Source organism: Camarhynchus parvulus, chromosome 2, assembly GCF_901933205.1.
Source record: "Camarhynchus parvulus chromosome 2, STF_HiC, whole genome shotgun sequence".
Classification (NCBI taxonomy): Eukaryota; Metazoa; Chordata; class Aves; order Passeriformes; family Thraupidae; genus Camarhynchus; species Camarhynchus parvulus.
In genome coordinates this window covers 226,321-247,215 of record NC_044572.1, presented here as the reverse complement: position 1 = coordinate 247,215, position 20,895 = coordinate 226,321, and the positions used below count along the sequence as shown (strand labels likewise).

The 20,895-nt window shown below is 61.0% G+C and overlaps 1 protein-coding gene across 3 annotated transcripts in view; it reads left to right on the top strand.

Moving 5' to 3' along the window:
- AGAP3 (ArfGAP with GTPase domain, ankyrin repeat and PH domain 3) overlaps window positions 1-20,895 on the top strand; it is a 117,996-nt gene that overhangs the window by 16,481 nt on the left and 80,620 nt on the right. The window contains exon 1 of one of the 3 annotated variants that reach the window (XM_030943303.1): window positions 17,559-18,139. The exons of the other annotated variants lie outside the window; for them this stretch is intronic. Within the exon in view, the coding sequence (XP_030799163.1) occupies window positions 17,656-18,139 (484 nt within the window). The 5' untranslated portion in view covers window positions 17,559-17,655. Of the gene's footprint in view, window positions 1-17,558; window positions 18,140-20,895 lie in introns of those variants that run through there. 3 annotated transcript variants of the gene reach the window in all.

The following is a 20,895-nucleotide window of genomic DNA, read 5'->3' as shown; positions in this document are numbered from 1 at the left end:
TAGTGCAGCGTCCCTTCCTCTCCTTGAGCTACTTCTGCTGGTCCCAGAGGCCACATTTAGTGCCAGATTTAGGTGGCACAGTAAAACAAGAGCAGTTACTGAGGATTTGGGTTACTTTATTATGGAAGTAGGTGCTAAGCAGCTTTCTCCAAGTGAGGAGGGTGCCGTGGTCAGAGGGACAGGGCAGGTCTGGTCCCCTCAGTCCCTGTGCCCTGGCCATGTGCATGCAGCACTTGGCAGTGTGGTGGTGGCCTTGGCAGTGCTGGGGGAACAGTTGGTCTTGATGGTCTCTGAGTGTTTTTCCAACCTCAGTGATTGTGTGAGTCCATGACAAGCTGTGCTTCTGGCGCAGCCGGGCCCTTGGGCTGCCCCATGCCCGGGGCAGGGGATGTTGAGGCTGGCGAGTGGTGCGTGGGGCACGGGGTGAGCCCGAGGCTGGGCATCAGAGCCAGCAGGGCAGTGGCAGCCGTGGTCAGCCTGAGGGCCCCCACAGCAGGGCCGCCAGCGTGCCTGGGGACAGGCAGGGCACCCCTGCTCAGCATCCTTGGGGCAGCACTGGGAGGCCCCTGCCCATGGCACTGCCTGCTCTGTGCTCTGCCCGCTGCCCTCGGGGAGCAGCAGCAGCAGCAGGGTGTGAGCAACGCTGCAGCTGGAGCTGCTGCTGTGGCTGCATGTGCTGGCCCAGCGTGGCCAGGGTGAGTCACGGCCACGCTGTGACTCAGCGCAGCCTCTGCTGTGCCCTGGCTCCGCACCTGAGTCACAGGGCGGGGGGGGACGGCCGGCAGTCCGGCTGAGATGGGGGTCCCTGCACGGGCAGGGGGGGAGCCCGGCTCCCTGGGGTCCTGCCGGCTGTCCTGCTGCCTGTCCCCTCCACAGCCGCTCCCGGTGCCATGTGTGACACGGAGCAGTGACAGGGCCGGCTGTCCTGCTGCCTGTCCCCTCCACAGCCGCTCCCGGTGCCATGTGTGACACGGAGCAGTGACAGAGCTGCCTGTGTGACACGAGGAACTTGAGTGGGTGACTGCAGGTTCAGGGTGCTCAGTGGTGGGTGACTGCAGGGTTCAGGGTGCTCAGGGGCTCACTGATGTGTGACTGCGGGGTTCAGGGTGCTCAGTGGGTGACTGCAGGGTTCAGGGTGCTCAGGGGCTCACTGATGTGTGACTGCGGGGTTCAGGGTGCTCAGTGGTGGGTGACTGCAGGGTTCAGGGGGTTCAGGGTGCTCAGTGGATGACTGCGGGGTTCAGGGTGCTCAGTGGTGGGTGACTGCAGGGTTCAGGGTGCTCAGGGGCTCACTGATGTGTGACTGAAGGGTTCAGGGTGCTCAGTGGTGGGTGACTGCAGGGTTCAGGGTGCCACAGGCACAGGATGGATCAGAGGGCACAGTGGCTCAGCCCTGCTGGTTCCTGTCTGCACAGGCAGTGTGTGCAGCTGTGCTCTGGGAGGTTCTCTGCAGAGGCTGGAGGAGAGTCTGGCCTGGAGCACACCCTGCTTTCATGGGAGATCAGCTGGAGAAGTACTTTCAGCCCTGGAGCCTTGCCAGTCTGAGGGTGGGGATGGCTCCTCATGAGCTCCTGATGGAGCAGGCACTTGCTGTGTCCCACAGACTGATATAGAAGATGACATCCCTCCAGCTGCCCCAGGTCTGGGCTCTTGGAGCCGCGTTGGATTTTCTGTGGGTGGGAAGTTGCTTTCCTTGAGGTTGAACATCAGTGTGCAGACCTGCAGGAAGGGCTGTGGGAGTGTGTCTGTAATCATAGCAGGAGTGTTGCTCGTGGCCAGGTGTCCGTTGTCTTCCAGGCACGGGCAGGGCAGTGGAATGCACATGCCATGGCAAACTCCTCTCCACAGCACATTGCCCACTGTTGGACTGTTGGTCTGTGTGGTGCTACATGATCAGAGCTGGGCTGAGCAATTTCAATCCTTGGATTGGGCATAACAGCCTGGGGAGGCCTGGACCCATCAGCTGATGGTCCTGCTGACCACAGTGGGGCCGAGGCATGGAGCATGTGGAGGGGATTTTGGGCAGTGACCTCTCTAAGTGGACCCCTGTCTGTACAGAAGACACAGGGGCAGCTCTTCTCTCCTGTTCTGGGAGATGTGTCTATGTTAGCTGCGGGCTTCCTGGGCACCAGGAGCTGCCCTGATCTGCCTCAGCAGCTTTGCTGGTGCTCTCCCAGGGTTGCAGTTTACATTGTGGTGTTTGCAAACCCAAGGTATGAGTCTGGGGAGTTCTGTGGTGTGCTGCCAGGTCCTTCCCAGCTTTGCTTTCAGGAAATGCTTGTGGCTGCACAGTGAGTGGTGAGAGTGGGGTGGGACTGGGAACCCTGTGCCAGTGATGGTAATTAGCACATCGGCTCCACGCTGTCCTCGGCTGACCAGAACCACCGTGGGGCTCTGCTGTGTCAGGGGAAGGGCCTGCCCTGGGAGGCACTGGGCTCCCCGCAGTGCCGGGAGCCCTCCCGTGACTCCCCGAGTGACTCACGGCACATGAAGCCTTTCCTGCTGCTGAGGCACCGGGGAAGCCTTGGTCAGCAGGATCCCTGTGTGTGCTCCAGGACCAGCTGCTGACGGACAAGTCGGCGCTGGACTGAGCCCCTGTGGACTGTGAGCTTCCATCCCCTGATGTGCTGCCCTGGGAGGCTCTCTGGAACCCCAATGGCTGCTGCAGGAGCCAGGAACAAACAGCTGAGCGTGGCTGGCCGTGCTGCTGGGGCCAGGTGCAGGGCAGTGGTGTGGCTAAGTGCCATCTCCTCTCCTGGCGCTGGGGATGGAGTGTGACAGGTTTAACAGTTAAATTCCCAGTGCTGGTAATTGTCGTTCCGTCGAAGTCTCTAATTCTGCCGTTTCCATGGAAATAGAACGATCTTGTGATTAAGATGTGAGGCTGAGGTGGCAGCTCTCTGGTCCTTGGGAGCTGCAGGCCCTCGTTTGCTCCCACGATTGTGTCTCTCTGCGAGGGGAGACACACAGCTGCCCTTACACTCAGTCTGGGTCCCTGCCTTCAGAAGGGTGTCCAGGAGCCCTGCCTTGCCCCAGGGATCCTGGCAGAGCCTCCTCAGGTGCAGGGAGCAGTGGTATCGTCGTTGTGTGTCAGCCGAGTGGGCTGTCCTCTATGGAAACGGTGGCATCCAGGAGCGGGGGAGTTGGCTAATGCGGTGTCAGGGGTGGAGGTGACATCACCTGAGCCTGCTCCCCCAGGCTCTCGTCATCGTCAGCGGTCTCAGGCTGAAGTAGGAGTGATAAGTAGGTTGGGTGACTTGGGCACTAGAAGTGCTGATTTCTCTGCATGCTGTGGGAGAGCCGAGGGTGCTGGATCAGATCTGGAGCTGTAAACCGCAGATGGCTGGGGTTCAGCTCGAGAGGAGGAGGAGCAGGAGTTGTGATGGGACCCACTTTAATTCTGGCACCCTCCTGCACAGGGTGGTGGTGCCAGTGGGACATGGGGCTGGTGGGGCTCAGCAGGGCCTCTCCCTGCAGAGCTGCCCAGGGAAACTGGGCTCTGCAGAGCAGATCCATTCTGGGGAGGCTGGGGAACTGGGCTGTGCAGCCCGCCTCTCCCAGGCCCCCAAACTCTTATCTGGCTGAGTGGCCTTGGCATTTGTCCTGCTTCCCTGTCTCAGGTAATGCCTTGGAGGGAAATCCTACAGTCTCCATGGTCATAGAACCCAGAACCTTAGAGCTTGTCCTACCCCCTGCCATGAGCAGGGACACCTTCCACTAGAGCAGGCTGCTCCAAGCCTCATCCAACCTGGTCCTGAATAATTCCAGGGGTGGGTGGGATAGCCACAGCTTCTCTGGGAAATGTTTCCATACAGTTGTTGAGAATAACCCCAGGATTTCATCTGAGAAATGCTGGGACTGGAGATGCAGGAAACACTTGCTGGGCCCCAAGCAGAGCCCAGTGTGGCTTGGCAGATCAAAGTCTAGGGTGCTGGGCTTCAGCCTGGAGCTGGGAGGTTGATCAGCTCTTCAATCCCTCACTCAAAGCTGGAAAAATGTACAGCTTTGGCCAAGCTGCCGTGTTTTTCCCCAGCCTGCTTTTGGGAAGTGTCTGAATTGCTTTTGCTGAAACTTCTATAAATACCATCCCGATGCAGCGAGCGAGCATGGAAAATGTCAGTGGGAATGTGGGTTTGGCAGCCTGGGCCTGGCTGTGGGGACGGTGTGACAGCCCCAGCCGTGTGACAGCCCCAGCCGTGGCACTGCTGGGGCTCAGTGTGTGCACGGGGACAGGGGGCCCCTCTCTGCTGCTGCCAGGGGGCTCCAGGGGCTCCTCTGCCCCCTGCCCAGCCCCAGCTGCTGCCCTGCTGAGCGTGGGCTGTGCTTTCCTGCTCCCAGGAAGCCATTCCCGAGCCCAGAGCCGCCTCTTGTGTCCCTGCAGCCTCGCACGGAGCTTTTGTCCTTGGATTTGGCCGAGCGTCCTTTGAGCGCGTGTTCGCTGAGCGCCGCCGCAGCCCTGATGAGACATTTCACAGCGATGCTTTATGTGAAAAAATCTCCTGCTTTGGACCTGCTTAATTGGATGTGATGTCCCCCAGTTCCTGCTTCGGAAGAAACAGTGAACAAATTGTTCCCTAGTGGCCTCTTCCTTTCTTCTCTTGGCATGGAAAACTTCATTCCCCCTCTGCCATCTTCCTTTCCAGGCTCCCTGTACAGTAGCTGTTCCTGTCCTGTCAGTCGTCTCCTGCCCCTCTTGGTACCTGGTGAGGACTGTGGGTCAGGACAAGTGTTGGGATATTCCCTCTCTTGTTCTCCATTCTTTACCTATAATGGCTGGCTCCCTCTTTGCTCTTTGATTGCTGCTGAGCAATGAACTGATGTTCACAGAATCATGGAATCGTGGAATGGCTTGGGTTTGGAGGGATCTTAAAGCCCATCCAGTTCCACCCCTCTTCCACTAGACCAGGTTGCTCCAAGCCCCATCTAACCCGGCCTTGAACACTTCCAGGAATGGGGTAGCCACATGTTCTGTGGGAAATGTTTTCACAGAGTTGTTGAGAATAACCCCAGGATTTCATCTGAGTAGTGAGAACTTGCAGCTTATTTTTCCAGATGTAAAATCAGAATTGTTTGTTTTTGATGATCCCACTTCTGATCAGTCACCTGCTGTTGTGGCAGCCAGCTGGGCATTCGGGATTTTAAGGTCCTTTTGCCGCTCGTTCTCTTTGTTTCTGCCACCCTGAGTAATGCTTTGAGCTGCTGGGGTTTCCTTGCTTTATATTGTTCTCCCTGTGCCTGTCACACACCCCATACTTGTTCTGCACCTTCCTCCCCTGTCGTTTCAGGGCTGCAGGCTGGGGCAGCACTGCCTGTGAGAGCTGTGTGACCTGGCCAGCAGGCAGAGCTCCCTTGAGCTGAGCCTTGGTGTGAGCACGGCTGGCTCTGTCCCTTCTCCCAGGCTCTGCCCAGCCAGCTGCCCGTTCCCTGTGTGCCTGTGGCCAGGGCAGGTCTCCTGTTTGCTGATCTTCCAGCAGCACAGCATGGCAGAGCTTTGCAGCCATGTCCTCCCAAAGCAGAGTTCTCCAGGGAGGGGTGCCGTGGTCCTGGGGAACACACCATGGTGCTGGGGTGCACACTGTGGTGCTGGGGTGCATACTGTGATGCTGGGTGCACACCGTGGTGCTGGGGAACACACCGTGGTGCTGGGGTGCACACCGTGGTGCTGGGGAACACACCGTGGTGCTGGGGTGCACACCGTGGTGCTGGGGTGCACACTGTGGTCCTGGGGAGCACACCAAGGCCTTGGGGTGCACACTGTGGTCCTGGGGTGCATGCCATGCTCCCTGGCAGCCCGCCTACCCTAGTGGCTGCACTTGCTTCCTTAAAGCCCTTCCTCTAGCCTTGATGTGTCAGTGTTGTTCAGGCCCACCTCTCCCCGGCACAGCGCAGAGCCAGCTGCATCTAGAGAGCCTGCTGGAGGTGTGAGCCCCACAGCCTTGCCCAGGCTTGCTGCAGGCACTGCACAGTGCCCCAGTTGTGCCGTGGATTTTGAGGTGAGCAGCAGCACGCAGTGAGTGCTGGAGTTACCGCCACTGGTGGCGTGGTGTCACCAGTGGTACTGGTCTGTGCCAGCCCTGGGCAGCCCCAGCGTGTTTCATCTCCACCAGGGTCATCTCCTGGGAGCCATCCCAGCCCCTTCCCAGTACCAGACTGCCTGCAGATGGGGAAGGATGTTCCCTGTCCCTCACAGCCCCCATAACGCCCTGTAAATCTGGAGCAGTGAAGCTGTTCTGGGCAGGGTGTTTGGGTAAAACTCACCCCTTGCCGTTTGGTTTTGGAGGTTGGTGTCACTAAAGCCAAAAAACCAGTAAAGAGCCGCAGGACTGGAGAGAACACGAACAGCAAATGCAGCAATTCCAAAGAATGTCATGTTTGTGCCCAAATCACGTAAAGCCCCATTAATGAGGGAGGCTGTGCCAACAGCCAGCCTGGCACATGGAGCGGGTGGCGCATCCGAACAGCAGGACTGGCACAGAGTTGGTCCTAAGCAGAGGAAGAGTTGGTGTTACGGGGCACAGACCAAGAGTGGGAGTGAGAAAAAGAGGTGGGACAGGTGGCCATTGGCATCCAGCTGGTCAGTGCCTATTGGGAACTGGGGGGTTTATTGGGAACAAGGATGTTTTTAGCTGTGCCGTTTGTACTGTCTGAAACACGGGGTGTGGGGAGCTGTGCAGTGTGAGCATCTCCATCCCTGCTTGGAGGGGTGGAATCCTTTCTCTGGAATGGTTGTTCAGTTCCAAACAGCAGCTGCCAGAGCCAGGTGTTCTCAGAGTCCCAGCTTTGGGCAGCTGGCACCCAGAGCTGGCTGTGAGAAGATGAGCGAGGTTGGAGTGGGCTAATGCTCTGCCAGCCTTCAGCAGCATCCATGGATGACTCAGGTATTTAGGATACAGTTAGGCTGATACTGATTCCTGAGAGAGCAGTGGAGTGCCTGACATAATCCGAATTAGTGAGAATTAGAGGAGGGAAGTGGGTGCTAGGTGACGTAGTTTGATGGGATCTACTTTCCATGACATTGAGAACAGCTCCCGAGCAGTGGGATTACTGAAAAGTCTTAGTGATTAAATAATACCTTGAGGTTTCTTTATGGTATTTGGGTTAGTCCAGAGTGACCTCAGGAAGAAACTGGAAGAGTCAATGGTCAACATGAGATGTATGAAATGGCCCAAGAACTGGGGCCCTCAGTGTGTAGTTGTGAATACAGACTGGGCTGAGGCAGGTTTGGGGGGATTCCTGGGGATCCATCCTCTCCTGTGAGCATTTGGTGTCTGTGTTGGATCCTGGAAAAATCATCAAGGATGGTTCTCCCTGCCAAATCCCAGGTGGTGTGAGGCACTCAAAGCCATCCCCTTCTGCCCTGACACCATGGGAAGTTGGTTTTGGTGCTGGGGGATTTGAAGTCTCCCTTGTTGCTCTCTGCGGTCACATCAGGCAGGGGCCCACTGTGACTCAGGCAGCTGGGACCCCTCGGACTCCACTGGGGCTTGGTCAGGCAGCTGGGACCCCTCGGACCCTGCTGGGACCCCTCGGACCCTGCTGGGACCCCTCGGACCCTGTTAGGACTCCTCAGGCCCCACTGCTGAGCCCCAGTGTTGGTGGGAGCCACGAGTGAGGGTTGCTGAGGCCGAGGCTGTGGGCTGGGCAGTGACACAGGGACTGGTCCCTCCTGGGGCCCTGCAGTGATTGGTGGCAGCCATTCCCAGCTGGGAGGATGAGCCTGCAGGCTGAGGCGTCTGCGGCTGCAGCAGGAGAGCCTCGGGGGATGGTGGGAGCAGAGGAGCAGGTGCAGGACCTGCACCTTCCGTCCCACCTTCCGGCTGCGGCTTGTGGCTTTCAGTTCCTGGGGTTTCTGCTCTCTGTGGTTGGTGGTTGGCCCCTGTGCAGGGGCCTCAGGGAGGAACCCGGAGTGCCTGAGTTAGACACAGGTAGGCTCTTCGGGCCCCTGGGGTCTGTAAAGGGGAGCACTGATGGAGATGGTTGGTGTGGGGAGGCTGCTTCCAGCAGGGGCTGCTCCAGGGGTCAGAGCAGGGACCCTCGTGCCAAAGTGAGAGCAGGAGACATCAAACCCTTGGGCAGCCTGGAGCAGGGTCTGTGGCTCAGCATCCCTCAGGCTGGGGCTGCCTCTGGCTTTCTCCAGGACCTGGGGGCAGCACCTGAGGTATGAGTGGCTTCATTGAAATGGATAGTCTTGCCTAAGTGTTTGTTGTGAAGGTGAGTTTTATGTGCCAGGTGACATCTGCTTCTTTAACATCCCAAGGTTGATATTGCCTTCTCGAAGTCCATTCCTTGTAAGCATCAAAGTTCCGCATGGGTGTGGGGCTGTCCACCATGAGGGAGCTGGAGAAGGTTGTTGGGGGCTGGAGCAGTGCAATGCCCCTGCTGCAGGTGGGATACAGGAGTGTTACTAACACTGTTCTCACAACTGGCTCTTGTTATTTCCTGCAAAACAATCTCTGCCTGTGTGTGCAGATGCTGTTAGTCACCGTGCTCGCCTCAGAGCATGACGAGGTGGGAGCAGCAGTGACACGGTGTTTGTTGGGGTGCTCAGGCCCACGTGAGCATCCTGTGTTGTTGTCAGCCTCAGCAGCTTTTTTGTTTTGTTTTGAAAATACTTCCTGTGGCTGCTCTGTTGTTCCTGAGCAGGTGCCTTTGGGAGCAGGGCAGAAGGATGGGATCTTTCCGTGGCTTTAATTGTTTTGCATGTTTCCCAGGGAGGGAGGAGGCGTCTTGGAGAGCTTTGGGAAGCACTGTTGGGAACATCCCTTTGGGATTCTGTGCTGCTCCCTTTCTGTGGAGCTTGCTGCCCCTCCAGTCCTACCTTTTGCTTGCGTTGGCTCTTCCAAAATTCTCGTGGTGTTGGTGTCTGTGATGCCACGTGTGCAGAGCCAAAGGGTGTGAGGGCAGGTGGTGTGCCAGGTCAGCACAGGCCTGCCTGGGAGCCCAGGCTCCCTCTGCTGCTGGACTGGCTGGGAGCTCTGCTTGTGGGCACAGCACTGTCCTGTGTGTGCTGGGCACAGCAATGTCCTGTGTGTGCTGGGCACAGCAATGTCCTGTGTGTGCCGGGCACAGCAATGTCCTGTCTCCACTGGGCACATCAATGTCCTGTGTGTGCCGGGCACAGCACTGTCCTGTGTGTGCTGGGCACATCAATGTCCTGTGTGTGCTGGGCACAGCAATGTCCTGTGTGTGCCGGGCACAGCACTGTCCTGTGTGTGCCGGGCACAGCACTGTCCTGTCTCCACTGGGCACAGCACTGTCCTGTCTGCACTGGGCACAGCACTGTCCTGTCTGCACTGGGCACAGCAATGTCCTGTGTGTGCCGGGCACAGCACTGTCCTGTGTGTGCCGGGCACATCAATGTCCTGTGTGTGCCGGGCACAGCACTGTCCTGTGTGTGCCGGGCACATCAATGTCCTGTGTGTGCCGGGCACAGCACTGTCCTGTCTCCACTGGGCACAGCACTGTCCTGTCTGCACTGGGCACAGCAATGTCCTGTGTGTGCCGGGCACAGCAATGTCCTGTGTCTGCCGGGCACAGCAATGTCCTGTGTGTGCCGGGCACAGCAATGTCCTGTCTCCGCTGGGCACATCAATGTCCTGTGTGTGCCGGGCACAGCACTGTCCTGTGTCTGCCGGGCACATCAATGTCCCTGTGTGTGCCGCTGTCTCCGGGCACAGCACTGTCTGCACTGGGCGCACTGTCCTGTCTGCACTGGGCACAGCAATGTCCTGTGTGTGCCGGGCACAGCACTGTCCTGTGTGTGCCGGGCACAGCACTGTCCTGTCTCCACTGGGCACAGCACTGTCCTGTCTGCACTGGGCACATCAATGTCCTGTGTGTGCCGGGCACAGCAATGTCCTGTGTGTGCTGGGCACAGCAATGTCCTGTGTGTGCCGGGCACAGCAATGTCCTGTCTCCACTGGGCACATCAATGTCCTGTCTCCACTGGGCACAGCAATGTCCTCTCCCCACTGGGCACAGCAATGTCACCGCAGGGAAGGAGCTCCACAGTCCAGCTGAAGGACAGCTCTGTGACCATCCTGTGCAGGCTGCTGCGGGTTCTCTGCCTTTCTGTCAAGGCAGGAGAGATTTTCCAGCCTCCTCCGTCTCCTGCCATGTTCTGCTCCTGACCTCCATGTGGATTTTCATGTCCTCAGAGTCCCATTGCTGCACCATTCAGTTCTTGGTTTCACCCCATTGCTATTTTTCATGCCATTTCTTCTTTTGTTTGCTGCTTTTGGAAGGAGGATTTTCACTGTTTAAGTGATGGTTATGGGAGAGATTTTAAAGTGAGGCTTCAGGACCTGAGGAGGTTTTCTTTAGTCCTCTAACCAAATTTTCACCTGGCCTTTGTCTTTGGATTTCAAAATCCCAAGGAGATTTCACAGTGTCTGGCCTAATCATGCTGATGTGGCTCATACCTGCATCACCAGTGGGGAGCTTGGGAATTGGGAACATCCTGGTGCCTGGAGACAGCCTGGTGCCTGGGAACACCTGTGTCCCTGGACACAGCCCTGTTCTCTGGGAACACCTGTGCGCCTGGAGACAGCCCTGTTCCCTGGGAACACCTGTGTCCCTGGACACAGCCCTATTCTCTGGGAACACCTGTGCACCTGGAGACAGCCCTGTTCCCTGGGAACACCTGTGTGCCTGGACACAGCCCTGTTCTCTGGGAACACCTGTGCGCCTGGAGACAGCCCTGTTCCCTGGGAACACCTGTGTCCCTGGACACAGCCCTGTTCCCTTGGAACACCTGTGTCCCTGGACACAGCCCTATTCTCTGGGAACACCTGTGCACCTGGAGACAGCCCTGTTCCCTGGGAACACCTGTGTGCCTGGACACAGCCCTGTTCTCTGGGAACACCTGTGCACCTGGAGACAGCCCTGTTCTCTGGGAACACCTGTGCACCTGGAGACAGCCCTGTTCTCTGGGAACACCTGTGTGCCTGGACACAGCCCTGTTCCCTGGGAACACCTGTGCACCTGGAGACAGCCCTGTTCTCTGGGAACACCTGTGTGCCTGGAGGCAGCCCTGTTCCCTGGGAACACCTGTGTGCCTGGACACAGCCCTGTTCCCTGGGAACACCTGTGCACCTGGAGACAGCCCTATTCTCTGGGAACACCTGTGCACCTGGACACAGCCCTGTTCTCTGGGAACACCTGTGTGCCTGGACACAGCCCTGTTCCCTGGGAACACCTGTGCACCTGGAGACAGCCCTATTCTCTGGGAACACCTGTGTGCCCGGAGGCAGCCCTGTTCCCTGGGAACACCTGTGCACCTGGGAGCAGCCCGGTGCCTGGGGCCAGCCCGGTGCATGGCTGGCAGCATGGTGGGGCTGCTCATGCCCTGCAGTGCAGGTACCAGACCACCTGCAGGTTCAGTCAGGGTGCTGGTATGGACAGTTCTGCACGCAGAACTGCCCCGAGGTAGCTTAAGGAGCAGAAGTGATTACTGCTGCCTTGATCTAGTATTACATCCTGTAGGTAACATCCCATTATCTTCCGGGGCTTCCCTGAGGCACCAGGGTCTGGACCAGCTTAGGAAGCATCATCCCTGCATCTGTTATCCCTACATCTGCCTTCCCTGCATCTGACTTGCATCATTGTGGGTGCAGGATCTGCAGCATGGCCGCCTCCACAGGCTCCGTGGCAGGATGAAAGGCTGGCAGCAGTTTGGTGCTCGGCTGCTCTCTTTGGTGGACAGGAGCGTGGCCGTGCCGTTTGGGTGACCTGGGCCTGACCTGCCGTGTGTGGGAGGGAGGCGTTTGCCTCACTGCTGCATCCCGGGCTGGGGGGAGAAGGTGGCAATTTCCTCATCAGCAGCTCGAGGTTTGCGGCAGGACCTGAGCTGGGGGTGTGCGGTGTGGGAGGAGGGAGGGAGCTGGTGCTGGAGTCGGGCTCTCCTGTGACTGTTACTGACTTCCCAGCTGGCATTAACTCTCTGCTGGCTGGGCCTGCTCCTCCTCTCCATGAAAACTGTAGGGAGCAACCTGCCTTGAGGCACCTCTCTGGGCAAGAGGCCTCGGAAAGTCAGCCAGCCTGTCAAGTGTGGAACGCAGGGCTCTGTGCTGCAGGGTGGGCACGGGCACAGGGACGGGGCAGGGTCCAGCTGGCAGCGAGGGTCTGTGTCAGAGCTCAGACCTGGAGCAGTGCCTCATCTCTCCATCCTGACACCCTGGGCATGTGCAGGGACTGTGGGCTGGGTGGCTGTTTGTCAGTGGAGAGCAGGAGGACATTGTCTCTGGGGCTCAGGGTGGTTCGGGTGACCAGAAGGGGTTCTTGGGGTGCCCGGGGTGACCAGAAAGGGTTACCACAGTGGAGCTTTGTGCTGTGCAGTGGTGCTGTGCTGGATGCTGAGCCTGTGGCAGGACTCAGCGTGAATGTCTCTCTCTGTGCTGGGTCAGGGGACCCCTCTGTCTCCCTCTCCCTCCTCCTGCTTGGGCCGAGGATGTCTGTGGCTCCATGCTGGCCCCGAGGACGTCTGTGGCTCCATGCTGGCCCCGTGAGGGCAGCAGGCAGGGCTGGCTGTGCCACCGCCTCCGGGTGACGGTGCTGCTGACGCTGGCAGTGTGGGCTGTGACGTGGGGCTGCGGGGGCTGCACCCCAGGGCCGGGCCGGCACGCTGCGCCCCCTGAGAGCCTCATCAGTATTCCTGCTGCATGGCCGAGCTGGCTGCAGCTGGTTTGCAGAGCCCGGCAGCTCCAGCGTGGTCCTGACACAGCGCTCGGGGTGCAGCTGCGGGCGGGCTTAGCTCGGCTGCCATCCCTGGCACTGCACAGAGCCCTCCTGCTCCAGCTGGGCAGCACGTGCCGGGGCCCTGCGTGCCCCGCAGCCTGGCACAGGTGTTGTCACCTGTCCTGCAGCCTGTCCTGGCTGTCCCTGGCAGTGGTGCCTAGCCTGCTCTGCTGCCCGCAGTCCCTGCCAGCTCAGTCTGTGCAGGGTGGCACCCTCGGGCACTGGCAGCCCTGGTGGCACGCAGGGCCTGGAGCTGGCTGGGCTCTCCACGTGCTCCTGCTGTGCTGCTGTACCTGCCCTCTGTGCGGGCACTGGGAGCTGTTGGGCTCCCTGCTAGGAACCTCATCCCTCCCCCGGCTGCCGAGGCAATGCTGGTCCCCCATCCATGCTGGATGTCTGGGCTGCGGGGGCCCCCAGACTCAGGCCCTCTGCAGAGTGACAGCATTTGAACCCAGGAGGGATGGAGAGTGCCGGTGTCCCATCCTCCCAGCTGCCAGGGCAACAAAATCGCCCTACCTGCAGATCTCTGGAGCAGCAGCTCTGTTTGTGTCTGGGGGAACCCAGGGCTACCAGTGCCAGTGGGTCAGGGAGAGCAATGACACCAGTGTCATGGGGTCTGGGGAGCACAGTGGAACATCTGACCATGGTTTAGACTCCTTTCCCTTTTCGGGACTCCACCCTGAATGTCACACCAGGGCCAACCAGCACTGGAATGTTCCCTGGCTCTCAGACTCTTCCCATGCAGCTGTTGTTAAGCCTCTCATGGATTATATTAATTTCAGCCAGATGTTCGTGGCCATAACATTTGTACCATGCACGTGACTCAGAGAAGGCCTGGTAAGGGACCAACTTGCTTCTGTCCCCAGGCACCTGCTCTGGGTCAGATTGCCAAAGCCCTTTTACTTCCCAGCTCTGGGAGATGCTTCTGCAGCCCTGCATAGCCCTGGGGACTCTGGCCAGGCTGCTGCCCACCAGCAGCTTGTGAACTGGAGAGCTGTCACCTGTCCTCTGCATTAGACATGGACGCAGCTCCAGTCCAACCCAGTATGGTTGTGGTGTGAGCTGCCAGAGAAGAGACATTAAAGGCAGGTGGGGAGTTTCAGTGATGGCTCTCCTCAAAGCCTGGTGTTTCTGGTCTCGTTCTCAGAGCAGTTTCTCCATCGGTGGAGGGCTGAGGCAGCTGGAGCCCATGTGTTGCCGAGACTGGCGGGGTTTGAACCTGCCCTGGGGTACAGATTCCCAGCCTGTGCAGGTGCCCTGCAGCCTTTAACCCCAGGACTTGAGTCTAAGGCTCAATTTTAGCCTATTTTAGACGTCTCTTGGAATAACATCGAGGGGATCATGTCAGTACACATATCAATGCACACAGCATTTGGAAACCTTTGCCATGAAACAGCCTAATTAGGTCAGAACAGTGTTAGGCTGTTGGTGTGGTATAGAGCAGGATCTTACTGGATGCAGTAGGACAGGTGTTGTAGCTGTATTTCTTCTTAGGCCGCTGGAGGTTCCAGTTGAGTGTTGTGCCCAGGTTCTGACTCCGTGTTTAAGAAAGGTGCAGACAAACTGCAGAGAATTGGGAATGCTTTAAAAACACTAATAGCTTTAAAAATATGATCCTTGGTACAACAGGGAAGGGGTGTTGTCAGCTATGGGGAACTCTCCATGTTTTCCAGTAGGTTTAATCAGAATTTGGGTGGGATCACGGGAGGAGGAAGAGCTGGAGCAGGAAGGAGGTCACAGGTGGAGGGGGCTTGAGGAGGTCATGGTGCTGGAGGGGCCTTGGGGAGGTCGTAGGGATGGGTCAGACAGACCCTGTCGGGGGATCCAGCATGTCCAGTCGTGCCTCAGCAGGCAGCACAAGGTGCATCATATCTGCAGCAGACAGTTTGTGATTCAGCGACGCCTCACAGCCAGAACCTGCCAGAGTATTTTAAAAAGCTGAGACTCATGTGGAAGGGGAGCCATCTGGTGCTGTTGCAGTATGTGTTAAAGCCAGGGTTTGGAAAGAGATGGATATAGACCGTCCAGTCTCCCCACAGGAGGAGCTTTGCATCCCTGGGAGCACAGAGCTGTGCCAGGCACGGTGGACAGGAGCTGGCGAGGGTCCTGGCCTGGTTGCCTGCCCAGAGCCAGGTCCCCGTGCCGGAGGTGCCCCTGACAGGCCGGCTCTGACAGCCTGGTCCCCGCAGCCAGCCCTGTCTGTGCTGAGGACGTGTGAAGCCATTCCCTTGTAATTGCTTCCTGCAGAGTTGCTCCTGTGGCTGCAGTGCGGTGCTCGGAGACGGGCTGGCAGATGCCGTGCGCGCGGGTCGGATCCAGTCTGGCAGCTCTGTGTTCCTGTGACCTTGGCACAGATGGCAGAGCTGCGGCTCCGGCGGGCTGGCGGCGCCTTCTGCTCCGTCCCGGGCACAGGTGCCCGTTGTCTGGGGAGGGAGGGCGGTGGGATGTGCCCGCTATGTGCCCACGGGGCACGGCCGTGGCGTGGGGAGAGGCGGCTCTGAGCCACAGCTCCGTGCCTTGGCCAGCGGCTACCGGGGAGGGGAACCAGCACAGCGCTGGGGCTGACACCTGAGGGAAGAGCAGGACATAAAGCCCCAGGAGAGGCTCTGGGAGGGACCTCTGCTCCTGCATGCCGTGATGGGATCTGTGCTACTGACAGGGATGGGAGGGGAGGTGGATGGTGGGATCTCTGGGTTTGGAGAGGAGGGAGAACGGAGAGGGAAGGGGCTTGGCCGAGGAGCTGTCTGTGCAGTAGGGAGGGGAAGAGCTCTAGGTGGGGTTTGGCTGTGTCTAAGGCCTGGGTGCATCCAGAAAACTGGAGAAGTAAGGATGAGGCCTGCTGTGGAGGAGGATGAGGGTTCAAAGAAAAGGCACAGTCTGAGAAGGTGGTGGGAGTTTGGAAGAGTCAAGGCAGTGGAGTCAAAGACTCCTGTATAAGGAGGGGGAAAGGGAGGTGCTTGATGTTAAGGTGTTCCCTGGAGAGGCCTGGAGAAGAAGGAGAAGACCTGGGCTGGCTCAGCAGACGGGGCTTTCAGTAAGGTAAAAATAGTTTAAGGGGGAGTCAGGCATCTCTTTTTTTCCTCCCCAGAGGGAGCACAGATCATACTTGCAATGTGAAGGAGGAAAGCCAGGGAGAGGGAAAAGGTGTGGAGGAAAAAGGAGGAGGAGGAAGAGAAGGAGGAGGAGGAGCGCCTTGGGGTGATGCTGGAGACAGGGACTGCAGGCAGCAATGGGGGATGCTGGGGAAGAGGTGGAGGAGGAGGTACCACAGTCAGGACTCCAGTGGCCGAGGAGGAGGGTGAGTGCTTAGTGATGGTGGGTTTGGTCAGAGGAAGTGACCGCCCTGGAACGAGACAGGAGTGAAGCTCTGGCTGAGGTGGTCACACTTCACCTGGTGCCCTCTGCTTCGGGCTTGGGGGAACTCTGGAGGTCAGTGCTCCTGGGGTGTGTGCTCCAGGCTGTGGGTGCTCCGGGCTGCCCGGGCCCCTGGGCTCCGTACTGGCGGTTTTCACGTGTCCCCGAGCACAGGGCGGCTGTTGGGCATCACGCAGCTGCTGGGGGTTCGCTGCCCCGTCGCAGGTTTGGGAAAGGTGAGAAGGCAGAAGGTAGCTGGGTCTGGTGCAGGGCCGGGGGTCCTGGCCGGGGAGGGCAGCGGGGGCCGCGGGGATGCCGCAGGGGGCGGGTCGAGCCGGGGCCGCCGAACGGATGGTGCGGTGGCGGGACGCCGGTGCAGGGATGTGCGTGTTTTGCGGTGGCGGGACGCCGGTGCAGGGATGTGCGTGTTTTGCGGTGGCGGGATGCCCGTGCAGGGATGTGCGTGTTTTGCCGTGGCGGGACGCCGGTGCAGGGATGTGCGTGTTTTGCGGTGGCGGGATGCCGGTGCAGGGATGTGCGTGTTTTGCCGTGGCGGGACGCCGGTGCAGGGATGTGCGTGTTTTGCGGTGGCGGGATGCTGGTGCCGAGCCGGTCCCGCCGGGTCCCGCTGCCGGTGCCACGGGCAGCAGTGGCGAGCGGGGCCGCAGCGCCCCCTGGCGGACACGGCGGGCCCCGCGCCGCTCCGGGGCCCCGCTGCCGGCCCTGCCCGGCGGTCGGTACCTGCAGGGGCCGGCCCGGTTCTGCTCCCGGTGAACGCCCCGGCGGGGCCCGGGCAGGTTCTGCTCCCAGCGCTTGGCGCCGCTCCGACGGGCTCCGGGCCAGTTCTGGTCCCGGTGAGCGCCACAGCGGCGTCCGGGCGGCCGGGCAGCGCCGCCGCTCCCTGGTGCGGGCTCCGCCGCGGGCACTGTGCGCGGCCGAGCAGTAACAGGGACCGGCGCTGCTCTGCCCCGGGGCCGCAGCCCCGCGCCGCCCCGGGACGGCGCCGCCGCCGCTGCCCGTGCCCCGGACTCGGTGCCGTCGGTGCCCGCGGAGGGCGCGGCGGGCGGGGCGGCCCCGGCCCCCGCCCCATCCCCATCGCGGCCCCGGCCCGTTCCGGGGCGGGCCGGCCCAGCCCCGCGCTGGCGGCGCCGAGCACGGCCCGGACATGCGGGCGCGTCGTGGGAGCCCCGCGCCGGCGGCGGAGAGCGGCGGGGCCATGGGGCAGCCCCGCCGCTGACCATGGCCGAGGGCTGGCGCTGGGCCGGGCCGGGCCGGGGCGCCCGCGGCCGAGCCCCCGCCGCGCCGTCAGCGTCTGCGAGTCGCTGGACTTGCAGGGCGTCCCCGCCGTCCAGGCCGCGCTCGGCGCCGCGCAGCAGCAGCGCCGGCGGCCCAAGAGCTTCTGCGCGGCGGGGGAACGGGCTGCCCGGGGCGCTGCTGCCGCCGCCGCCCCCCGCCCGCGCCCGCGGCCGCCTCCTGGAGCTGCTCCGGCTGCGCTCGCCCCGCAGGCAGAGCCCCGAGGCAGAGGGCGACGGCCCCGACGAGGCGCAGCGCCCGCGCCCCAGCAGCATGACCTTCCTGCCCGGCGCCCGGCCGCCGCACCCCGCCGAGAGCCCCGGCTTCCTCCGGGGGGGCTCCCTGTGGGGCAGCCGCCGCTGGAACATCTTCGGGGGCAGCGGCTGGAGCGGCTCCAGCCCCAGGAAGAACTTCAGCTCCCTGCGGAAAAGCTTCAGTTTCCGCCTGCGCCGGGGCCACGAGCTGCGGCGCTCGGAGTCCGGGGGGCTCCTGCGCCCCACGCGCCTCCGCACCAAGAGCGAGGGCGATGCCAGCTCCCTGCACACCTGCCCCAGCAAGCGGGACCTGCTGTACCCGGAGCTGGCCAGGGTCGGGGGCCGGCTGCACACCGACCCCGTGCAGACAGGGGGACTCTGGAAGCTCCTCACGAGCCGCTTCCGAAGGCGAGAGCGTGGCAGCACTGGCAGCGTGTGCCCCAAGGATGCCCATGGCAGTGTTGAGCCTGCCCTCCTGGCTGGGGGTCCTCTGCGGGCTCTGGGTAAGTAAGCACAGGAGCAGCGCTGGGCTGGCGAGGGCCCCCTGTGCCGACGGTGCCTGCAGGGATGGGTGGCTGTGGCCTGTCCCAGCTGAGGTTCTGGGCTGTGCGCTGGCACCTGGCCGTGTCCCGGTGCTCTGCAGGGTTTGCACTGGGCTGCAGTGAGGTGAGCGTTCACAGGGTCATGTCACACTGCAGTACCCTGGGCACTGCCATGGCCAATGGCACTGGAGCAGCTGCGCTGTGGCTGCTTGGGAGGATGTGCTCCGGCATCTGGTTCCCTTGCTGGCCACACACCTGGGAGTGAAGCAAGTGTGTCACATGTCCTCCCTGCCCTGATGGTGTCCCAGCACGGGCAGGGTGGGCTGAGCCATCCTGCCCTTGCCCCACAGCATTGGCGGAATGGGGAGAGGAGTGCTGTTGGACTGCCAGGCAGGTGGGACTGTTTGGGAGATTGCCAGAGCAGAGGTGTGGAACAGCACAGGCAGTTGGGAGCCCAGAAATGTGCCTGTATCCCCCTCATGTGAGCGGTTCCCTGGTGCCAGGCCTCATCTGGGGTGCTCAGCCCCAGCCACCCCTGCCAAGGTCCTGCCCTGGGACTGAGCGGGGACCGCATATTTGGGAGCACAGGGACCCTCCCCGGGTATGGGGCAGCCTGCAGAGAGCAGGCCTGGCATTACCGGTGATGGGACAGGGGACAGGTCCCCGCGGGGCTGGGCATTCAGTGGGCACTGGCAGCTGGAGCAGCTCTCGGGGGTTTGACTCTCTGATGCTGGTGGGGAGTTCCCTGGCACCAGGGCTTTGTGGGGCCTCAGCTGGGGCTGTGCTGTGCCTCTGTGCCCTGTCCCATTCGGAACTGTGGAAGGAGCTGCAGGCGAGCCCTGTGTCCCGGCGGGGCCAGGAGGCGACAGCAGCATCCACAGCAGCATCCACAGCTTTTTAAGGCATGGAACGCACGGAGCTGGGGGCCGGGCCAAGCCCCGCCGCCGCTCCGGGGCCGCGCTGCGTTCATGGCTCTGCTCTGCATCTGGGTGCTTGGAGGCAGCTCTCTGCTCGGCTTGTGAGCCAGAGGGATGTCTTAGGGTTGGCAGGCTCTCCAGGGAACCCACCTGCTCCCGAGGAAGCTGGCTGCTCCTGAGGCACCGGCTGTCCAGGGCAGCATCATGCCTGGACGTTCCCCAGGAGTGCTGGGCCGCAGAGATCAGCACGGGAGCAGCTCTGCAGCTGCCCAGGGAGCTCAGGGGTCCCATCCCCTGGCCCCCTCTGTCCCTCGCCGTGCTCCAGGGAAGGCTCTGGAGGCTCCAGGGGATGCGGGGCTGCCCGTGTGCCACAAGGCCAAGGCCGGGATGCTGCTGGCTCCGGGGGCTCCGGTGCTGGCAGGGCAGCCCGGGCTGTGTGCCGGCCCAGCTGGGTGGCGGGAGGTTCCCAGGGGAGGGGAGGCTGCGCTCATGGCTGGGGAATGTGGGTGTATGCGGGCAGGGAGGGCCGGGCCCTGCCCCTGCAGCGGGGCCTGTTCCTGCTTGCCGCTTCCAGTGGGAGCTGCGCCAGCGGCAGCCGGCCCGCGGCCGCGTTCCCAGAGAGGCAGCCCAGGTTGAGCACTTGGTTGGCGTCCTTGCCTCTCACCTGGCTCCTCCGTGAGACAGGTAGGAGCTCCCTTTGGATCCATCTTTGGGAGACCCTGCTGAGGCTTCTGTGTGGAGTGGTGTGGGCAGCTTGGGATCCCTGCAGCAGTGGGATGTGCATACCCTCCAGCTCATGCGGGACCACTGCTTGTTACGGGATTAGTGCTTGCCACTGTGGCTCATGCTGGAGGCAGAAGCTCAGGGATTGACCTCTCCAGGCTGCCATCAGCACTGTGGCTCCTGGCCGGAGCCGCTGGTGCTGCAGAGCTCACACTGGATTCAGTCACGCTGAGAACACCATTCATTACCTGCCTGGTACCTGCACAGTCCCTGTACCCACCAGCCCGGTGTCCTCCTGGGGACAGTGAGGTGTGAAAAGGCAGTGGTGAAGTCTGCACAGTAAAGTAGCTGCTGTTTGTTCTCTCTTGTGCCCCATGTCCCCGTTGTGTCTCTGCTCAGAACGTTGGTCTGTGTGTCTCCTCCAGTGGGAGCTGCGGGTCTCTGAGCCAGGCTGGAGGGGCTCAGCCTCAGTGCTGCTGCCACAGGACTGCTCAGGGGGTCTCTGCCCCATTCCTGTTCCAGTCTTACAGGCCCACGGTGTTTCAAACACCTGCTTGACATCCCACAAACTTTGATGCTCTTTGTGGGTGCTGCCCACCCTGCCCTGGGAAAGCTGCTGGTGCAGCCCCAACTTGCCCTCCTGGGGGTGCAGCTGCAGCTGCGGTTATCAGCCCTTGGAAAAGCTGGATGTAGGAGTCCCGGCAGAGCGCCAAGCCAGCACTCGCTCTGTTTCCAGAACCTGGAGTGGTTTGTTTATGGCACGCTGTGATACCCACCCTGCACCACGATCTGCATCCAGATAGACCCACAAGAGCCAGGGGGTCGCTCCAAGTGCTGCTCCCAGCCCTGGAGGGGTTCGGCTGGCATTGAGCACACACAGAGGTGATGGGGGATTCCAGGGCTTGCTACCCAAAAATACAGAAGGAACTGATCCTTGTGTAACGAGCAATGGAGGGCAACAGCCCTAGGGACTAGAGAGCAAAGTCAACACAGAGTCCAGCCAGCTTGGACTGTCCCAGGTGATTGTGGTCAGTGGTTCAGAGCATTTCTAGGTATCCAGGTGTTGGCTGGTGCCAT